The sequence below is a fragment of the Anolis sagrei genome, chromosome 9, assembly GCF_037176765.1.
Source record: "Anolis sagrei isolate rAnoSag1 chromosome 9, rAnoSag1.mat, whole genome shotgun sequence".
Taxonomy (NCBI): Eukaryota; Metazoa; Chordata; class Lepidosauria; order Squamata; family Dactyloidae; genus Anolis; species Anolis sagrei.
Window position 1 is genome coordinate 2,725,557 of NC_090029.1, and position 17,249 is coordinate 2,742,805.

The following is a 17,249-nucleotide window of genomic DNA, read 5'->3' on the forward strand; positions in this document are numbered from 1 at the left end:
TCATATACCTTCTCAACTTCTCCTTCCTTCTTTCATACACCTCCCTTCCTTCCTTTCTCCGTTCTTTCCCATCCTCCTTCTCTCCCTTTCTTCTTTCTTTCCTTCCTTTCTTTCTTCTTTCATATACCTTCTCAACTTCTCCTTCCTTACTTCCTTCATACACCTTCCCTTCCCTCCTTTCTTCTTCCTTCCTTCCTTCCTCCCTTCTTTCCCATCCTCCTTCTCTCCCTTTCCTCTTCCTTTTCTTCCTTTCTTGTTTCATATACCTTCTCAACTTCTCCTTCCTTCCTTCCTACACCTTCCCTTCCCTCTTTTCTTCCTTCCTTCCTTCCTTCCTTCCTTGCTATTTACACCCCTTCCCCTCATTTCCGTCCTTCCTTCCCTCTCCCGCTTCCTCCCCTCCTTCCCCTTCCTCGCCAGACGGCGGTGTGTGGGGGCGGCCTGGGCCGGGCGTTGCGGTGGCCGATGGGCTGTCCTCGGCAGAGCCGGGCTGCGGCCTCTCCCGGCCGGGCCAGGAAGGCGCGCAGCGGGAGCCTCCCGGGCAGTCTCCGCAGGTTGCGTAGCATCCTGGCCCCCAGCGAGCACAGCCAGCTGAGCTCCAACTCCCAGGCCGGGGCTTCAGCGTCAGCGGGTAGGCCGCGTTCTAGAACTACAGCTCCCAGAGTGCATTGCGTGTGTACTTCCTCCCCTGGGCACTGCGCATGCTCAGTTGGTTTTTGTAATTGTGAGTTTGTTGAAATGTTGTTTGGAATTTTGATGAGTGTTGTGCATACCTTGTGGGTTGAGGTATGTGCACGGCAAATTTGGTGAGTTTTCGTTGGGGGTTTTTTCGCGTTTTGCTGTCCCGTTGAACGCCCTTTCCATTTTTATATATATAGATTGCGGCATCTAGTTGTTGCCAATGTTAGCTGCTCTGAGTCCCCCCGCCCTCGGGGGTTGAGAAGGGCGGGGTAGAAATGTTGTAAATAATAAATAAATAATAGATCAATAGCTACCGCTTCGGCGGGAAGGTAAGGGCACTCCATGCAGTCATGTCGGCCACATGACCTTGGAGGTGTCTATGGACAATGCCAGCTCTTTAGCTTACAAATGGAGATGAGCACCAACCCCCAGAGTTGGACACGACTGGACTTAATGTCTGGGGAAAGCCCTAGGTAACTTTCAATGGTAAGCAAACAGTATTTTGGCGCCCCCCTCTCCCAACCAATCACTGATATATATTTTCTGTTCGTCGTGGGAGTTCTGTGTGCCATATTTGGTTCAATTCCATCATTGGTGGAGTTCAGAATGCTCCTTGATTGTAGGTGAACTATACATCCCAGTAACTACAACTCGCATATGTCAAGGTCTATTTTCCCCCAAGAGTGCCTCAAGAGCACCCCTGGCAACATCAACTCTACTGCGAGTGCTTACTTTGCGTAAGGGTTGCGCCGCCCCTGCCTTTACCTCTGCGCAGTAGTTGATGGTATGTTGGAGACCCAATTACTTGGATATTTACTTATTTCCCAGGGAGTTCTTTTGACATCACTCTTTCCTTCTCTTTTGTGCTCATTCGCACAGAAATCCAGAGAAGCGGGTTAGGCTACGGCCCAGGGTCACAGAATGGCCTTCGGTTGTGTTGTTGTCAAGGCTAGTTGTGGGGTGACGACACTTCGTAATTCGATTGTGGAATACTGCTTAAATGCCTCAAGGAGCAGACAGTGATTGCAGCCAGTTCTTTCGAAAGAGCCACGTCTCCGTAAAGCGTAACTTCCTATTCTTGTTCGTGGATCCCTATTCTTGATCTGCATCGTCTCCCGCAGTGAGGGCATCGGTTTCCAGGTGGAAGGTGGTCCCGGTCAAGGTTGGCTTGATGCGTCTTCCTCTTGGGACATTTCCTTCGCCCTCCATTCGTGCCTCTTCAAATTCTGCATCACTGCTAGTCACAGCTGACCTCCAACTAGAGTGCTCAAGAACTAGGGCTTCCCAGTTTTCAGTGTCTATGCCAGAGTTTTTAAGCTTGGCTTTGAGCCCATCTTTCAATCTCTTTTCCTGCCCACCAGCATTCCGTTTTCCGTTCTTGAGTTCGGAGTAGAGCAACTGCTTTGGGATATAGAATCATAGAATCAAAGAGTTGGAAGAGACCTCCTGGGCCTTCATCCAGTCCAACCCCATTCTGCCAAGAAGCAGGAATATTGCATTCCAATCACCCCTGACAGATGGCCATCCAGCCTCTGTTTCAAAGCTTCCAAAGAAGGAGCCTCCACCACACTCCAGGGCAGAGAGTTCCACTGCTGAACGGCTCTCACAGTCAGGAAGTTCTTCCCCATGTTCAGATCTTGTAGTTTGAAGCCATTGTTCCACGTCCTAGTCTCCAAGGAAGCAGAAAATAAGCTTGCTCCCTCCTCCTCCCTGTGGCTTCCTCTCACATATTTATACATGGCTATCATGTCTCCTCTCAACCTTCTCTTCTTCAGGCTAAACATGCCCAGCTCCTTAAGCCGCTCCTCATAGGGCTTGTTCTCCAGACCCTTGATCATTTTAGTTGCCCTCCTCTGGACACATTCCAGCTTGTCAATATCTCTCTTGAATTGTGGTGCCCAGAATTGGACACAATATTCCAGGTGTGGTCTAACCAAGGCAGAAGAGAGCATGGGGAGCAGGACTTCCCTAGATCTAGACACTAGGCTCCTCTTGATGCAGGCCAAAATCCCATTGGCTTTTCTTGCCGCCACATCACATTCCTGGCTCATGTTTACCTTCCTCCCCACGAGGACTCCAAGATCTTTTTCACACATACTGCTCTCCAGCCAGGCCTCATCTTCCCCCATTCTGTCTCTTTGCATTTTGTTATTTCTGCCTGAGTGGAGTCTCTTTCATTTGTCCCTGTTGAACTTCATTGTGTTGGTTTTGGCCATTCATCTCTCTAATCTGTCAAGATCGTTTTGAATCCTGCTTCTGTCCTCTGGAGTCTTGGCTCTCCCTCCCAATTTGGTGTCTTCTGTTGTGCCATATTTATTAAAGGCAGACGTTTGTCCTTGCACTCTCTTTATACTTACTTACTTAGTTGATCCCTCGTTGTCCGAGTAGGATTGTCTTCCAAGATCGGTGTTCTGGTGGTGGGTCCGTAAGTGACTGTGGAGCCCTATTCTTGATCTGCATCATCTCCCACAGTGAGGGCATCGGTTTCCAGGTGGAAGGTGGTCCCGGTCAGGGTTGGCTTGATGCCCCTTCCTCTTGGCATGTTTCTCTTTTTCGCTCTCCATTCGTGCCTCTTCAAATTCTGCATCACTGCTAGTCACAGCGGACCTCCAACTGGAGTGCTCAAGGACTAGGACTTCCCAGTTCTCAGTGTCGATGCCAGAGTTTTTAAGGTTGGCTTTGAGCCCATCTTTCTTTTTTTAAAAAGAATTTTATTAGATTTTATAAAGAATACAACAAAAAAAGTGAGAACAATAAAAGTATAGAAAAGTGAGGGGAAAAACGAAGAGATAAAGATAAAACACATTCTACAAAAATACACGAAAAGCAAAATGAGAAAAAAGGCAAAAACACAAAAAACACACAAAAAACAAACAAACAAAAAACAAAAAAAGAAGTGACTTCCATTCCATCTTCTTGGTTATTATTTTCTTATTACTCAAAAATATTTTCCTTACTAAAAAGAGAAAAAAGATAGAGAAGTCCTCAGTGTTAGTTCACCTCAGTGGGAGAAAGGCCTCGGTCTGAGAGAGCCCTCAGTGTGAGAAAGCCTTAGTGGGAGAAAGGCTGGTTGAGGGAGAAAAGTCCTCAGTGGGAGAAGAAAGGCTGGCTGAGTGGGGAAAGGCCTCAGTGGGAGAAAGGCTGGCTGAGGGGGAAAGGGCCTCAGTGGGAGAAAGGCTGGCTGAAGGGGGAAAGGCCTCAGTTGGAGAAAGGCTGGCTGAGGGGGAAAAGGCCTCAGTGGGAGAAAGGCTAGCTGAGGGGGGAAAGGCCTCAGTGGGAGGAAGGCTGGCTGAGGGGGGAAAGGCCTCAGTGGGAGAAAGGCTGGCTGAGGGGGAAAAGGCCTTAATGGGAGAAAGTCTGGCTGAAGGGGGAAAGGCCTCAGTTGGAGAAAGGCTGGCTGAGGGGGAAAAGGCTTCAGTTGGAGAAAGGCTGGCTGAGGGGGGAAAGGCCTCAGTGGAAGAATGGCTGGCTGAGAGGGGGGAAAGTCTCAGTGGGAGAAAGGCTGACTGAGGGAGGAAAGGCCTCAGTGGGAGAAAGGCTAGCTGAGGGGGGAAAAGGCCTCAGTGGGGGAAAGGCTGGCTGAGGGGGAAAGGCCTCAGTGGGAGAAAGGCTGGCTGAGGGGGGAAGGCCTCAGTGGGAGAAAGGCTGGCTGAGGGGGGGGGGGGAAGGCCTCAGTGGGAGAAAGGCTGGCTGAAGGGGGGGAAATGCCTCAGTGGGAGAAAGGCTGGCTGAGGGGGAAAAGGCCTCAGTGGGAGAAAGGCTGGCTGAGTGGGGAAAGCGTCAGTGGGAGAAAGGCTGGCTGAGGGGGAAAGCGTCAGTGGGAGAAAGGCCGGCTGAGGGGGAAAAGGCCTCAGTTGGAGAAAGGCTGGGTGAGGGGGGAAAGGCCTCAGTGGGAGAAAGTCTGGCTGAGGGGGGAAAGTCCTCAGTGGGAGAAAAGCTGGCTGAGGGGGGAAAGTCCTCAGTGGGAGAAAGGCTGACTGAGCGGGGGAGAGGCCTCAGTGGGAGAAGGGCATATCATCTTCCTTTACTTTTGGTGACTATATCAATTCGATCAGGAGGATACAGCCAATCTCTTACTGGATTTCACTCCGCTCAGCAAAACGGGGAAGTTAATGCTTGGGAAAGGCAGGCTTTTAAAGTTTGTCCGGCTGTTAAAACCTTCCTCCGCAGAAAGGATCCCAGCTCTGTGTATCTTTGGCTTTATCTGAGCCCATGTTTACTTTCTGGGGGAGGCTGGGCAAGGAGGGGAGAGCCCGGCCTTGTTTTAGGAATCCTTTGGCCAGGGATGAGTCACAGGAACTGTATGCGTGCTTCAGTTGGCAGATCATGTGAGCCACGAGTTGCTGTTTTGCGGACGGAGAACTTCCCAAACTTTTGCACAGCAGAGGCGTGGCACCCGAGGACCAGCTCATTGCAAGGCCACATTGAAATATGTGAAAGGCTGTCACAAGAAAGAGGGAGCAGGTTTCCTTTCTCCTGGCTCAATGGAGCCATGGGTTCAAACTTCATAAAATCGAATTAGGAAGAACTTCCTGACTGTCAGAGCTGTTTAGCTGTGGAACTCTCTGCGTCACAGTCTGTTACAGTCTCCATCTTTGGAGGCTTTTAAACAGATCTTTGGAGGCTTTTGAACAGTTGATGTGGTAGAGCAGTGGTTCTGCTCTACCATATCAACTAGTTACTTACTAGTAAGTAAGTAGTAAGTAAGTAACTAAGTAAGTCAACCTTCCTAATGCTGCGACCCTTTAATACAGCGCCTCACGTTGTGGTGACCCCCAACCATAATATTATTATGATATCTACTTCCTAATTGTAATTGCGTTCCTGTTATGAATCATAATGTAAATATCTGAAATGCAGGATGCATTTTCATTCACTGGACCCAGTGACCACTGGGACCACCTGGACTGGTTTATGCAACCAGAGCCTTTGCAGTTCTATTTTGAGGTCTTGATATTTATTTATTTATTTATTTATTTACTATTCTTGTAGTAAATAAGTTGCCCGAGGGCAACTTGCAGCGGTTTCCAACAGCAAAGGCAATAAAAACAGCAATAACCAATATACAATTACAGTTAAGTTACACATATCCATTAATAACTAAAAAACAATCATACTACACAATTATGACCAATCCCATCCCCGATCGCCTCATCATCCAAGCGTGATCCAAATTCATTCGTCCATTGTTCCGTTCCTATGTTCAAATTGCCAAAATTGCACTGAATTAGTCAAACGCCTGCACAAACATCCAGGTCTTCAACTTTCTATGGAATGTCATGAGAGATGGTGCCAGCCTAACGTCTACAGGAAGGGCGTTCCACAGCCGAGGAGCCACCACCGAGAAGGCCCTATCTCTCGTCCCCGCCAACCGTGCTTGAGAAGCAGGCGGGATCGAGAGCAGGGCCTCCCCGGAAGATCTCAAAGTCCGGGTGGGTTCATAGGCCGAGATGCAGTCGGCTAGGTATCTTGGGCCGGAACCGTTTAGGGCTTTATAGGCCAATACCAACACCTTGAATTTGGCCCGGTAGCAGATCGGCAGCCAATGGAGCTGGTGCAACAGGGGGGTTGTGTGCTCCCTGCGCTCCGCTCCTGTTAGAATCATAGCTGCCGCGTGTTGGACTAATTGCAGCTTCCGGGCCGTCTTCAGGGGCAGCCCCACGTAGAGAGCGTTGCAGTAGTCTAGGCGGGATGTGACAAGAGCGTGGACTACCGTGGCCAAGTCAGACTTCCCAAGGTACGGGCGCAGCTGGCGCATGAGCCTGAGCTGTGCAAATGCTCTCCTGGCCACCGCTGAGACCTGGGGTTCCAGGCTCAGCAATGATTCCAGGATCACACCCAAGCTGCGAACCTGTGTCTTCAGAGGGAGTGCGACCCCATCCAACACAGGCTGTAACCTGTAATAGTGGCTGAGTTTCTCCTGTTGTTTTTTCCTCAATGCAACACTCACCTGGAACTGCGACATCCAGACTTTTTTCTTTTCCACAGTCGTGATGTCTGGTGTATTGTGTTCCAAAACTTTGTCAGTCTGGATTCGAAAGTCCCACAGTATTTTTGCGTGTTCATTTTCCACTACCTTTGCAGGTTGATGATCCCACCAATTCTTTGCTGTGGCAGGTGGTTCTTGTGACATAAGTTCCAGTGAATCATCCGTGCCACAGAGTTGTGTCTTTGTTTGTAATCTGTCTGTGCGATTTTCTTGCAGCAGCTGAGGATATGATCCATGGTTTCATCCGCTTCCTTGCACAGTCTGCATTTTGGGACATCTGTTGATTTTTCGATCCTGGCCTTAATGGCCTTTGTTCTGATGGCTTGTTCCCGGGCTGCAAGAATCGGGCCTTCTATTGTCGAAGGCTTTCATGGCCGGAATCACTGGGTTGTTGTAGGTATTTTTCAGGCTATATGACCATGTTCTAGAGGCATTTTCTCCTGACGTTTCACCTGCCTCTATGGCAAGCATCCTCAGAGGTAGTGAGGTCTGTTGGAAACTAGAAAAAAGGGGTTTATATATCTGTTTATATATACTTCTTGGGAGGAGAGCAATGTCCAGTCTCGATAAAATAGTAAAGAGTAGAGACATCAGACTGGCAACCAAGATCCATTGCCTAGTCCAAGCCATGGTATTCCCTGTAGTCACCTACGGATGTGAGAGCTGGACCTTCGGGAAGGCTGAGCCAAGGAAGAGAGATGCCTTTGAGCTGTGGTGTTGGAGGAAAGGGCTGAGAGTGCCTTGGACTGCGAGAAGATCCAACCAGTCCATCCTCCAGGAAAGAAAGCCCGGCTGCTCATTGGAGGGAAGGAGACTAGAGACAAAGCGGAAGTCCTTTGGCCACATCATGAGGAGACAGGGAAGCCTAGAGAAGGGAATGATGCTGGGGAAAGTGGAAGGCAAAAGGAAGAGGGGCCGACCAAGGGCAAGATGGATGGATGGCATCCTTGAAGTGACTGGACTGACCTTGAGGGAGCTGGGGGTGGTGACGGCCGACAGGGAGCTCTGGCGTGGGCTGGTCCATGAGGTCACGAAGAGTCGGAGACGACTGAACGAATGAACAACAACAACATATCTGTGAAATGACCAGAGTGGGACAAAGGACTCTTGTCTGTTGGAAAGGCACTGCATACTTCTTCAACCAAAGAAGTCAGCCATAGCAGAGCACCTGAGGAACCAGCCTGGACACAGCATATTATTTGAGAACACAGAAATGCTGGATCACTCCAACAACTACCATGTCAGGCTACACAGAGAAGCCATTGAAATCCACAAGCATGTGGACAATTTCAACAGAAAGGAAGAGACCATGAAAATGAACAAAATCTGGCTACCAATATTAAAAAAAACCTCTAAAATTAGAACAGCACAACAACAGAGAGGAAACAAACAAGGACATCTAATCACCTCTCAACAAAAGATTGATCCAGGCACTGCCAGGCAATCAAATGCTAATCAAGGTGGTCAGTTGAAACATTCACACCTAGCTCCAGCAGACAAGAGTCCTTTGTCCCACCCTGGTCATTCCACAGATATATAAACCCATTTTCCTAATTCTAACAGATCTCACTACCTCTGAGGATGCTTGCCATAGATGCAGGTGAAAAGTCAAGAGAGAATGCCTCTAGAACATGGCCATATAGTCCGAAAAAACCTACAACAGCCCACTAATTAAGGTGGTCAGTTGAAACATTCACACCTAGCTCCAGCAGAGAAGAGTCCTTTGTCCCACCCTGGTCATTCCACAGATATATAAACCCATTTTCCTAATTCCAACAGATCTCACTACCTCTGAGGATGCTTGCCATAGATGCAGGCGAAATGTCAGGAGAGAATGCCTCTAGAACATGGCCATGCAGCCCGAAAAAAACGTACAACAACCCAGTGATTCCGGCCACAAAAGCCTTCGACAATACAAGGTGGTCATTTGAAACATTCACCCCTAGCTCCAGCAGACAAGAGGCCTTTGTCCCACCCTGGTCATTCCACAGATATATAAACCCCTTTTTCCTAGTTCCAACAGACCTCACTACCTCTGAGGATGCTTGCCATAGATGCAGGCGAAACGTCAGGAGGAAATTCCTCTAGAACATGGCCATATAGCCTGAAAAAACCTACATCAGGCCTTCTTCTGTCTCCTTCTTCAGGGTTCCATTCGTGAGCCACAACCAGGTCTTCTCCTTGTCAACTTTTCCTTCCATTTTGTCAAGGGACTGCCCATGTAAGGCTTTGTTATGCCAGTTGTCAGCTCTGCTTTGGAGGTCAGTTTTCTTGTACTGACTCTTTGTCCGCTGTGCTTTGAGAAGTTTCTGATTATTGACTTCAATTAAAGCAGGTTCTTGGCTTTCCTTGACATATTCTGCCAGGGCATCGCGTTTTTCTTCTTCGACTGCTTGTTTTACTTGTAAAACTCCTCTGCCACCAGAATTTCTAGGCAGATAGAAATTATTATTACTGTTATTATTATTATTATTATTATTATTATTATTATTATTATTATATCACCAGCCTCAAGCTTTCTACTAACTAACACGGTTCTCTTTTCTTTCTAGGTAACGTGGCACTTGAGAACTTACTCATCAAAGAGAATGCACTGGTGAGCAATCTGTGGTTAGGAGATCAGTTAGGGGAAGACTGAGTGTTGTGTCTCCCAAAGAACAAATCATCTCAAGCCACTTTCCCCCTCTTCTTCATAGACTCTTACGTAATCTTTTCCACCTACTGCATTCTGTATAAATGTATTTGAAGATCTGTTCACAAGCTTCCCACAACCAAATCTATTATAGGGTTGACACCGTTTTCTTTTCTGCATGTTGCAAAAGCAAACCACACAAATCAGGGCGTGGGGAAGACGATTGAAAAACTCCTAGTCAAAGTATCAATAAAGTGGAGAAAGTATTTAGAATGGTTAACGTTTATATTATGGGTGCAAATATCAGGCCTTAGATATTGTGTGTGATGTCTAACGTCTTTCTGATCAGTCATTAATATGTTTTCTTTTCCCCCTTAGAGTGAATTGGACGTACCTTTCCGTGTAAAGGCTGGCCAGATAGGTAAGCTTCCTGTTCTAAGGTATGTTTTGATGTAGAGGCTGTAGTGTCTGGGGGTTCTCCTGGATTCATCGCTGAGCCTGGAGCCCCAGGTTTCAGCGGTGGTCAGGGGAGCTTTCGCACAATTAAAACTTGTGCGCCAGCTGCGCCCGTACCTTGGGAAGTCTGACTTGGTCATGGTGGTCCACGCTTTGGTTACATCCCGCTTAGATTACTGCAACACTCTCTACGTGGGGCTGCCTCTGAAGACTGCCCGGAAGCTGCAGCTAGTCCAACGCTCGGCAGCCAGATTTCTAACGGGGGCTGGGTACAGGGAGCATACAACATGATTGTTTTATGATGCAGGCATCGAATTGTGCCTTCGCCTTTGTAAGCCGCCCTGAGTCCCCTTTGGGGTGAGAAGGGCGGGGTAGAAGAACCCCAAATAAATAAATAAATAAATAAACCCCTCTGTTACGCCAGCTCCACTGGCTGCCGATTAGCTTCCGAGCACAATTCAAAGTGCTGGTTTTGACCTACAAAGCCCTAAACGTCTCTGGCCCTGTTTACCTGTCCGAACGGATTCTCCCCTATGAGCCATCAAGGCTATTAAGATCTTCCTGGGGGGCCCTGCTCTCGGTCCCACCACCCTCACAGTCACGCTTGGTGGGGACGAGAGACAGGGCCTTCTCAGTGGTGGCTCCCCGGCTCTGGAACTCCCTTCCACTAGAGATCCGATCTGCCCCCTCCCTCCTGACTTTCAGGAAATTACTAAAGACCTGGGTCTGGAATGTGGCTTTTGAGGACTGAATCTTTAATGAACTGTGACTACGACTATGACTGCGATTGTATTGACGTTTTGGCCTGGGAAATTGTAATGATGATGTTTTATTGTATTTTATTGTGTTGTTTTTAATTCTTAATGATGTTGCACCCGGTTGTATTTGTATACTTTGTAATTGCATATATGCTGTAAACCGACCTGAGTCCCTCTGTTGAGGTGAGAAGGCCGGTATAGAAATCTTCCAAATAAATAAATAAATAAATAAATAGTGAAATTGCTACTCTATGTTAAATTTTTGGTGTATAGCTCTATGTTTACATATGGCAGATAGGGAAGAATAGGCACAGACAGGATAGCAACAGCAGAGATAGGATTCATTTGCATATGTGAAGCTGATTGGTCATATGCAGATTAGTGTAGGCCCAGGATTTGAAAAGGCTGCTAGGCCAAAATGACAGTTGGGGAGAGCAGCGCTGAACATTCAAAAGGGGCGGAGCCAAGGTTTTGAAAGAGGCAGTTAGAGTGAGGGAATTTGAAAATGACAGGAATCTGTGTGTGAAGAGGAGAGTTGGTTTTTGAGTGCCTGATAGAAATAAGCAGTTATGAAGATGTGTTAAAGACTTCTGATATAGAGAAGCAGTTAGTTAAATAGAGCTCAAGTTTTAAGGAACATAAAGAAGGCTAGTGTTGCCTTAGTTCAGAATATAATTCAGCCAAGAGTGTGTAAAGCAAGTAACATGTTTGTGAATGTGAAACATTGATAGTTTATTTCAGAAAGGTTAACCAAGTAAATGATACTGACTGTAAGCCTCAAGACTGCAACAAAACACAAATATAACCACAAGCGTTGGAGCCAGAAGTTATAAACAAACTGTGTTACTTTGTTATACACAAGAGTGTTTCATTGCCTGTGCTATACAGTACAAAGGTTCAACAGCATATAGAAAGTCCCAGCCAATATAAAAGAAGAAATTGAACTAACATAAGGCAGCAAAGTGGTTTTTAAAAGAGGAAATAGTCTCTCTCCCTTGCCACAGAGGCGATGAATAAATGGGAAACTGAGTCACACTTTGGCAGCTTGATACATTTGCATTGGATTTTTTAAAAGAACCTTCAGAGCGGTGTTTCTCAACCTGGGGGTTGCGACCCCTGAGGGGGTCACGAGGGGGTTTCAGAGGGGTCGTCAAAGACCACCTTAGGAACCCCTTTAGCAGAGAAGGCTGAAGATCTCTCCGCCTGTCCTTCTCTTCCTTTTTGGAAACAGACGGTGAATCCTCCCACCAAAAGCTGTGTAGTGAATCTTACCTAGTAGGCCAAAAAGGAAGCCTGGATAACAGTATGGCAAACCTCCATTTTGAGAGTGTATGCCAGGGAAGCAGCCATCTTGATAGCTAGAAGATGGGAGGAATTTGAGGTCTCCTGGGATTGGCTAAAGCAGAGGCGAGGAGCCATGTCTGAGGAGGGAAAAGATTTCAGCTTCTGTGGAGATGGGGATTAAGAGTTGGTGGGAGAAGAAGTGTTTTTGAAACTGGGTTTTCAGAGAGAGAGTGTGTCTGTGTCAGGTTAGGGCTGATTAGCTGACAGGAAAGGTCAGACAGCTACCTGATTTCTTGTGGGAGATTACACAAGGGATTAGTTCTCTAGACTGAGTTAGTTAGCAGTAAGAACTCTGGAAGAGTTACATGATAACTCAGGGGACTACCTAGGTTAGGTTAGTCAGTGACTCATTACTATTTCTCTGAAGTAGAGTGAGGGATTTCTGTAACCAGCAGTTATATCTGTTTGATTAGCTCTGTATGTAACAAAGTGAAGACACTTTTCAAGCAACCATTAGGCTACAGTACACTTTTGTAACAAGTCAAGCGTTTTGTGCCTCTCAGAAGAAGTTAGTTTTCTGTTTTTATAAATAAATCTTTTTCTATTTAACTTTCAAAAAGGTCTCTTTGTTGTTCATTCGTTCAGTCGTCTCCGACTCTTCATGACCTCATGGACCAGCCCACGTCAGAGCTCCCTGTCAGCCGTCACCACCCCCAGCTCCTTCAAGGTCAGTCCAGTCACTTCAAGGATGCCATCCATCCATCTTGCCCTTGGTCGGCCCCTCTTCCTTTTGCCTTCCGCTTTCCCCAGCATAATTGTCTTCTCTAGGCTTTGCTGTCTCCTCCTGATGTGGCCAAAGGACTTCAACTTTGTCTCTCGTCTCCTTCCCTCCAGTGAGCAGTCGGGCTTTCTTTCCTGGAGGATGGACTGGTTGGATCTTCTCGCAGTCCAAGGCACTCTCAGAACTTTCCTCCAACACCACAGCTCAAAAACATTGATCTTCCTTGGCTCAGCCTTCCCTAAGGTCCAGCTCTCACATCCGTAGGGGACTACAGGGAAGACCATGGCTTTGACGAGGCAATGGATCTTGGTTGCCAGTGTGATGTCTCTACTCTTGACTATTTTATTGAGATTGGTCATTGCTCTCCTCCCAAGAAGGAAGCGTCTTCTGATTTCCTGGCCTCAGTCTGCATCTGCAGTCATCTTTGCGCCTAGAAATACAAACGCTGTCACAGCCTCCACATTTTCTCTCTCTATTTCCCAGTTGTCAATCATTCTTGTTGCCATAATCTTGGTTTTTTTGATGTTTAGTTGCAACCCGGCTTTTGCGCTTTCTTCTTTCACCTTGATGAGAAGGCTCCTCAGCTCCTCCTCGCTTTCGGCCATCAGAGTGGTGTCATCTGCATATCTGAGGTTGTTAATGTTTCTTCCAGCAATTTCCACCCCAGCCTTGCCTTCGTCAAGCCCCGCACATCCTCGCATGATGTGTTCTGCATACAAGTTAAAAAGGTTGGGTGAGAGTCTGCAGCCTTGCCGTACGCCTTTCCCAATCTTGAACCAGTCTGTTGTTCCGTGGTCAGTTCTGACTGTTGCTCCTTGGTCCTTGTACAGATTCCTCAGGAGAGAGGGAAGGGGGCTTGGGATGCCCATCCCACCAAGAACTTGCCACCATTTATTATGATCCACACAGTCAAAGGCTTTAGAATAGTCAAGGAAGCAGAAATAGATGTTTTTCTGGAACTCCCTGCCTTTCTCCATTCTCCAGCATCCGGATATTGGCAATCTGGTCTCTCGTTCCTCTGCCTTTTCTAAACCCAGCTTGTCCATCCGGCAACTCTCGCTCCATGTCTTGCTGGAGTCTTCTTCCTTGCAGGATCTTGAGCATTCCCTTCCTGGCATGATGAGAAATAAGGGCCACTGTACGGAAGTTGGAGCAGTCTTTCGCATTTCCCTTTTTTGGTATGGGGATATAAGTTGATTTTTTCCAGTCTGATGGCCATTCTTGGGTTTTCCATATTTTCTGGCATATGGCATGCATCACCTTGACAGCATCATCTTTTAAGATTTTAAACAGATCAGCTGGGATCCCGTCGTCTCCTACTGCTTTGTTGTTAGCAATGCTTGAGTTAGTTAGCAGTAAGAACTCTGGAAGAGTTAGCTGATAACTCAGGGGACTACCTAGGTTAGGTTAGTCAGTGATTCATTACTATTTCTCTGAAGTAGAGTGAGGGATTTCTATAACCAGCAGTTCTATCTGTTTGATTAGCTCTGTATGTAACGAAGTGAAGACACTCTTTTCAAGCAACCATCAGGCTACAGTACGCTTTTGTAACAAGTCAAGCGTTTTGTGCCTCTCAGAAGAAGTTGGTTTTCTGTTTTTATAAATAAATCTTTTTCTATTTAACTTTCAAAAAGGTCTCTGTCGTTCCTCAATCTATCTGTAATCCTTTGTGATTTATTTATTTATCGTGTCATCAGCAACCATACCATTATATTACAATTCCAACAGAGCAAAACAAACACAGAGATTAAAAAGAAAAAGAAAAAAAAAACCACACAGTTTTTGCAAATTTGGTAGTTGGTTAAATGTCCTTTGACCAGTATCTGGCCACTTGGAGTGCCTCCGGTGTTGCTGCAAGGAGGTCCTCCATTGTGCATGTGGCAGGGCTCAGGGTGCATTGCAGCAGGTGGTCAGTGGTTTGTTGTTCTCCGTACTCGCATGCCGTGGATTCCACCCTGTAACCCCATTTCTTAAGATTGGCTCTGCATCTCGTGGTGCCAGAGCGCAGTCTGTTCAGCGCCTTCCAAGTCGCCCAGTCTTCTGTGTGCCCAGGGGGGAGTCTCTCATCTGGTATCACCCATGGATTGAGGTGCTGGGTTTGGGCCTGCCACTTTTGGACTCTCGCTTGCTGGGGTGTTCCAGCGAGTGTCTCTGTAGATCTAAGAAAACTATGTCTTGATTTAAGTTGTTGACGTGCTGGCTGATACCCAAACAGGGGATGGGCTGGAGATGTCTCTGCCTTGGTCCTTTCACTATTGGCTGCTACTTCCCGGCGGATGTTAGGTGGTGGAATACCGGCTAAGCAGTGTAATTTCTCCAGTGGTGTAGGGCGCAGACACCCCGTGATAATGCGGCATGTCTCATTAAGAGCCACATCCACTGTTTTAGTGTGGTGAGATGTGTTCCACACTGGGCATGCGTACTCAGCAGCAGAGTAGCATAGCACAAGGGAAGATGTCTTCACTGTGTCTGGTTGTGATCCCCAGGTTGTGCCAGTCAGCTTTTGTATGATATTGTTTCTAGCCCCCACTTTTTGCTTGATGTTCAGGCAGTGCTTCTTGTAGGTCAGAGAACGGTCCAGAGTGACTCCTCCCAGGGATTTGGGTGCGCTGCAATGCTCCAGTGCTCCATGTAACGAAGTGAAGACACTCTTTTCAAGCAACCATCAGGCTACAGTACACTTTTGTAACAAGTCAAGTGTTTTGTGCCTCTCAGAAGAAGTTAGTTTTCTGTTTTTATAAATAAATCTTTTTCTATTTAACTTTCAAAAAGGTCTCTGTCGTTCCTCAATCTATCTGTAATCCTTTGTGATAAATTAGGCCAAGTGTAGGACATTCTGTTGGGCAATTTATAGACAGAGGAGTGTCAGTTTGTTATGTATACTTAAGCTAAATGGTTTAATTATACTTTGCTTGGTATCATTGTGTTTCTTTTTGGTAGCGCTGAAATGTCTTTCCTTCTTCCATTGCAGTCTGTTCCGTTTTTGATGATGAGAATGAGCTACAGGCCCATATAGCATCAATAACATTCAAATACCTTCTTCTAAAAGGATTTAGTTGTTTAGCAAATAATGGAAGTGGAATCTGGGATTTCAGGCTTACAGGAAACCTGCAGTACAAAGCCTTCGTGATGCTTGGCTCTCTTGATTAGATTTTACTTCCTGGATGAAGTGCTGCTTATCTGGTTGCTGCAAAAAAAGCAGGGCACCATTAATGTCACATTTTTAGGCTTGGCTGCATTTGGATTGGTGCTTCTGAGCAGTTTACTGTGAGAAAATGGCCAAGTTCCTGCCTTCTGAGCCATGGAATGCCATGCCAAGATCCATGTGTTGAGCTGAATACACAGTTTTATGTTGCTTTTATAGAGGGAGGTGCTTTTCCTTTACGAAAGAAAAGCCAACAATGCCCTTGTTTGTTTCTGAACAGTTTGGAACTTCTGATAAGAAAACCATCACTTTGCATTTCCTCCTCTATTACTTACTTAGGCGATCCCTCGAACAGTAGTAAAATGATAGTTATGAAGTAGCAATGGATATAATGTTATGGTTGTGGGTCAACACAACAGGAGGGGTTGTGTATTAAGGGGTTGTGGCATTAAGAAGGTTGAGAACCACTGGTGTAAGTGGACATCCCTACCACACACACATACAACACCAGAGTGAAGACAGAGGAGAGCAGAAGACAGTTCCATCTTGTCTTTACTAATAATATAATATAGTATATTGTGTATACATATAATATTTATAATATTAGTAGCCGTCCCCTGCCAGGTGTTGCTGTCGCTCAGTGTTGGTTTCTAATATATGTAATTTCTTTATGCTTGTGGGTGAACAGTATTTCTTGCTGTTTGTCAGTGTTGATGTGAAGATTATCTGGTTTGCCTACTCTGGAACATGCAACATATCATTGCCCTTCTTTAAGGGTCCCTTTCACATCTATGACACTATATCTGTGTGTGTGAATCATATCTATCTATATCTATGGCTGGATGGCTCTTTGTCAGGAGGGCTTTGATTACGTTTTCTTGCCCTGGTAAAGGGAGATGGACTGGATGGCCTTAAGTATTATCTGTTGGTCATTGGGATTCTGTGTGGGAAGTTTGCCCCAATTCTGTCGTTGGTGGGGTTCAGAATGCTCTTTGATTGTAGGTGAACTATAAATCTGAACTATAAATCTGAACTATAAATCTGAACTATAAATCTGAACTATAAATCTGTTCAACTACAACTCCCAAATGTCAAGGTCTATTTCCCCCAAACTCCATTTGTGTGCTTATTTGGGCATATGGAATATTCATGCCGAGTTTGGTCCAGATCCATCATTGTTTGAGTCCAAACTGCTGTCTGGATGTTGGTGAACTACAACTCCTAAATTCAAGGTCAGTGCCCACAAAACCCTTCTAGTGTTTTCTGTTGATCATGGGCGTTCTGAGTCCCAAGACTGGTTCAATTCCATTATTGGTGGAGTTCAGAATGCTCTTTGATTGTGGGAGTTGCAGGTCCTGGGATTTATAGTTCACCTACAATCAAAGAGCATTCTGAACCCCACCAACGATAGAATTGGACCAAACTTGGCATACAGTTCTCCCATGACCAATAGAAAATACTGGAAGGGTTTGGAGGGGCATGTCCTTTGGTTTTGGAGTTGTAGTTCACCTACATCCAGAGAT

At 46.4% G+C, this 17,249-nt stretch overlaps 1 protein-coding gene across 3 annotated transcripts in view; it reads left to right on the plus strand.

Moving 5' to 3' along the window:
* Positions 1 to 17,249, plus strand: part of VPS13C (vacuolar protein sorting 13 homolog C) — a 264,400-nt gene that overhangs the window by 5,068 nt on the left and 242,083 nt on the right. For all 3 annotated transcript variants that reach the window (XM_067471235.1, XM_067471236.1, XM_067471237.1), the window contains exons 2-3: positions 9,223 to 9,266; positions 9,681 to 9,723. In XM_067471235.1, coding sequence (XP_067327336.1) covers positions 9,223 to 9,266; positions 9,681 to 9,723 — 87 coding nt within the window. The remainder of the gene's footprint in view (positions 1 to 9,222; positions 9,267 to 9,680; positions 9,724 to 17,249) is intronic.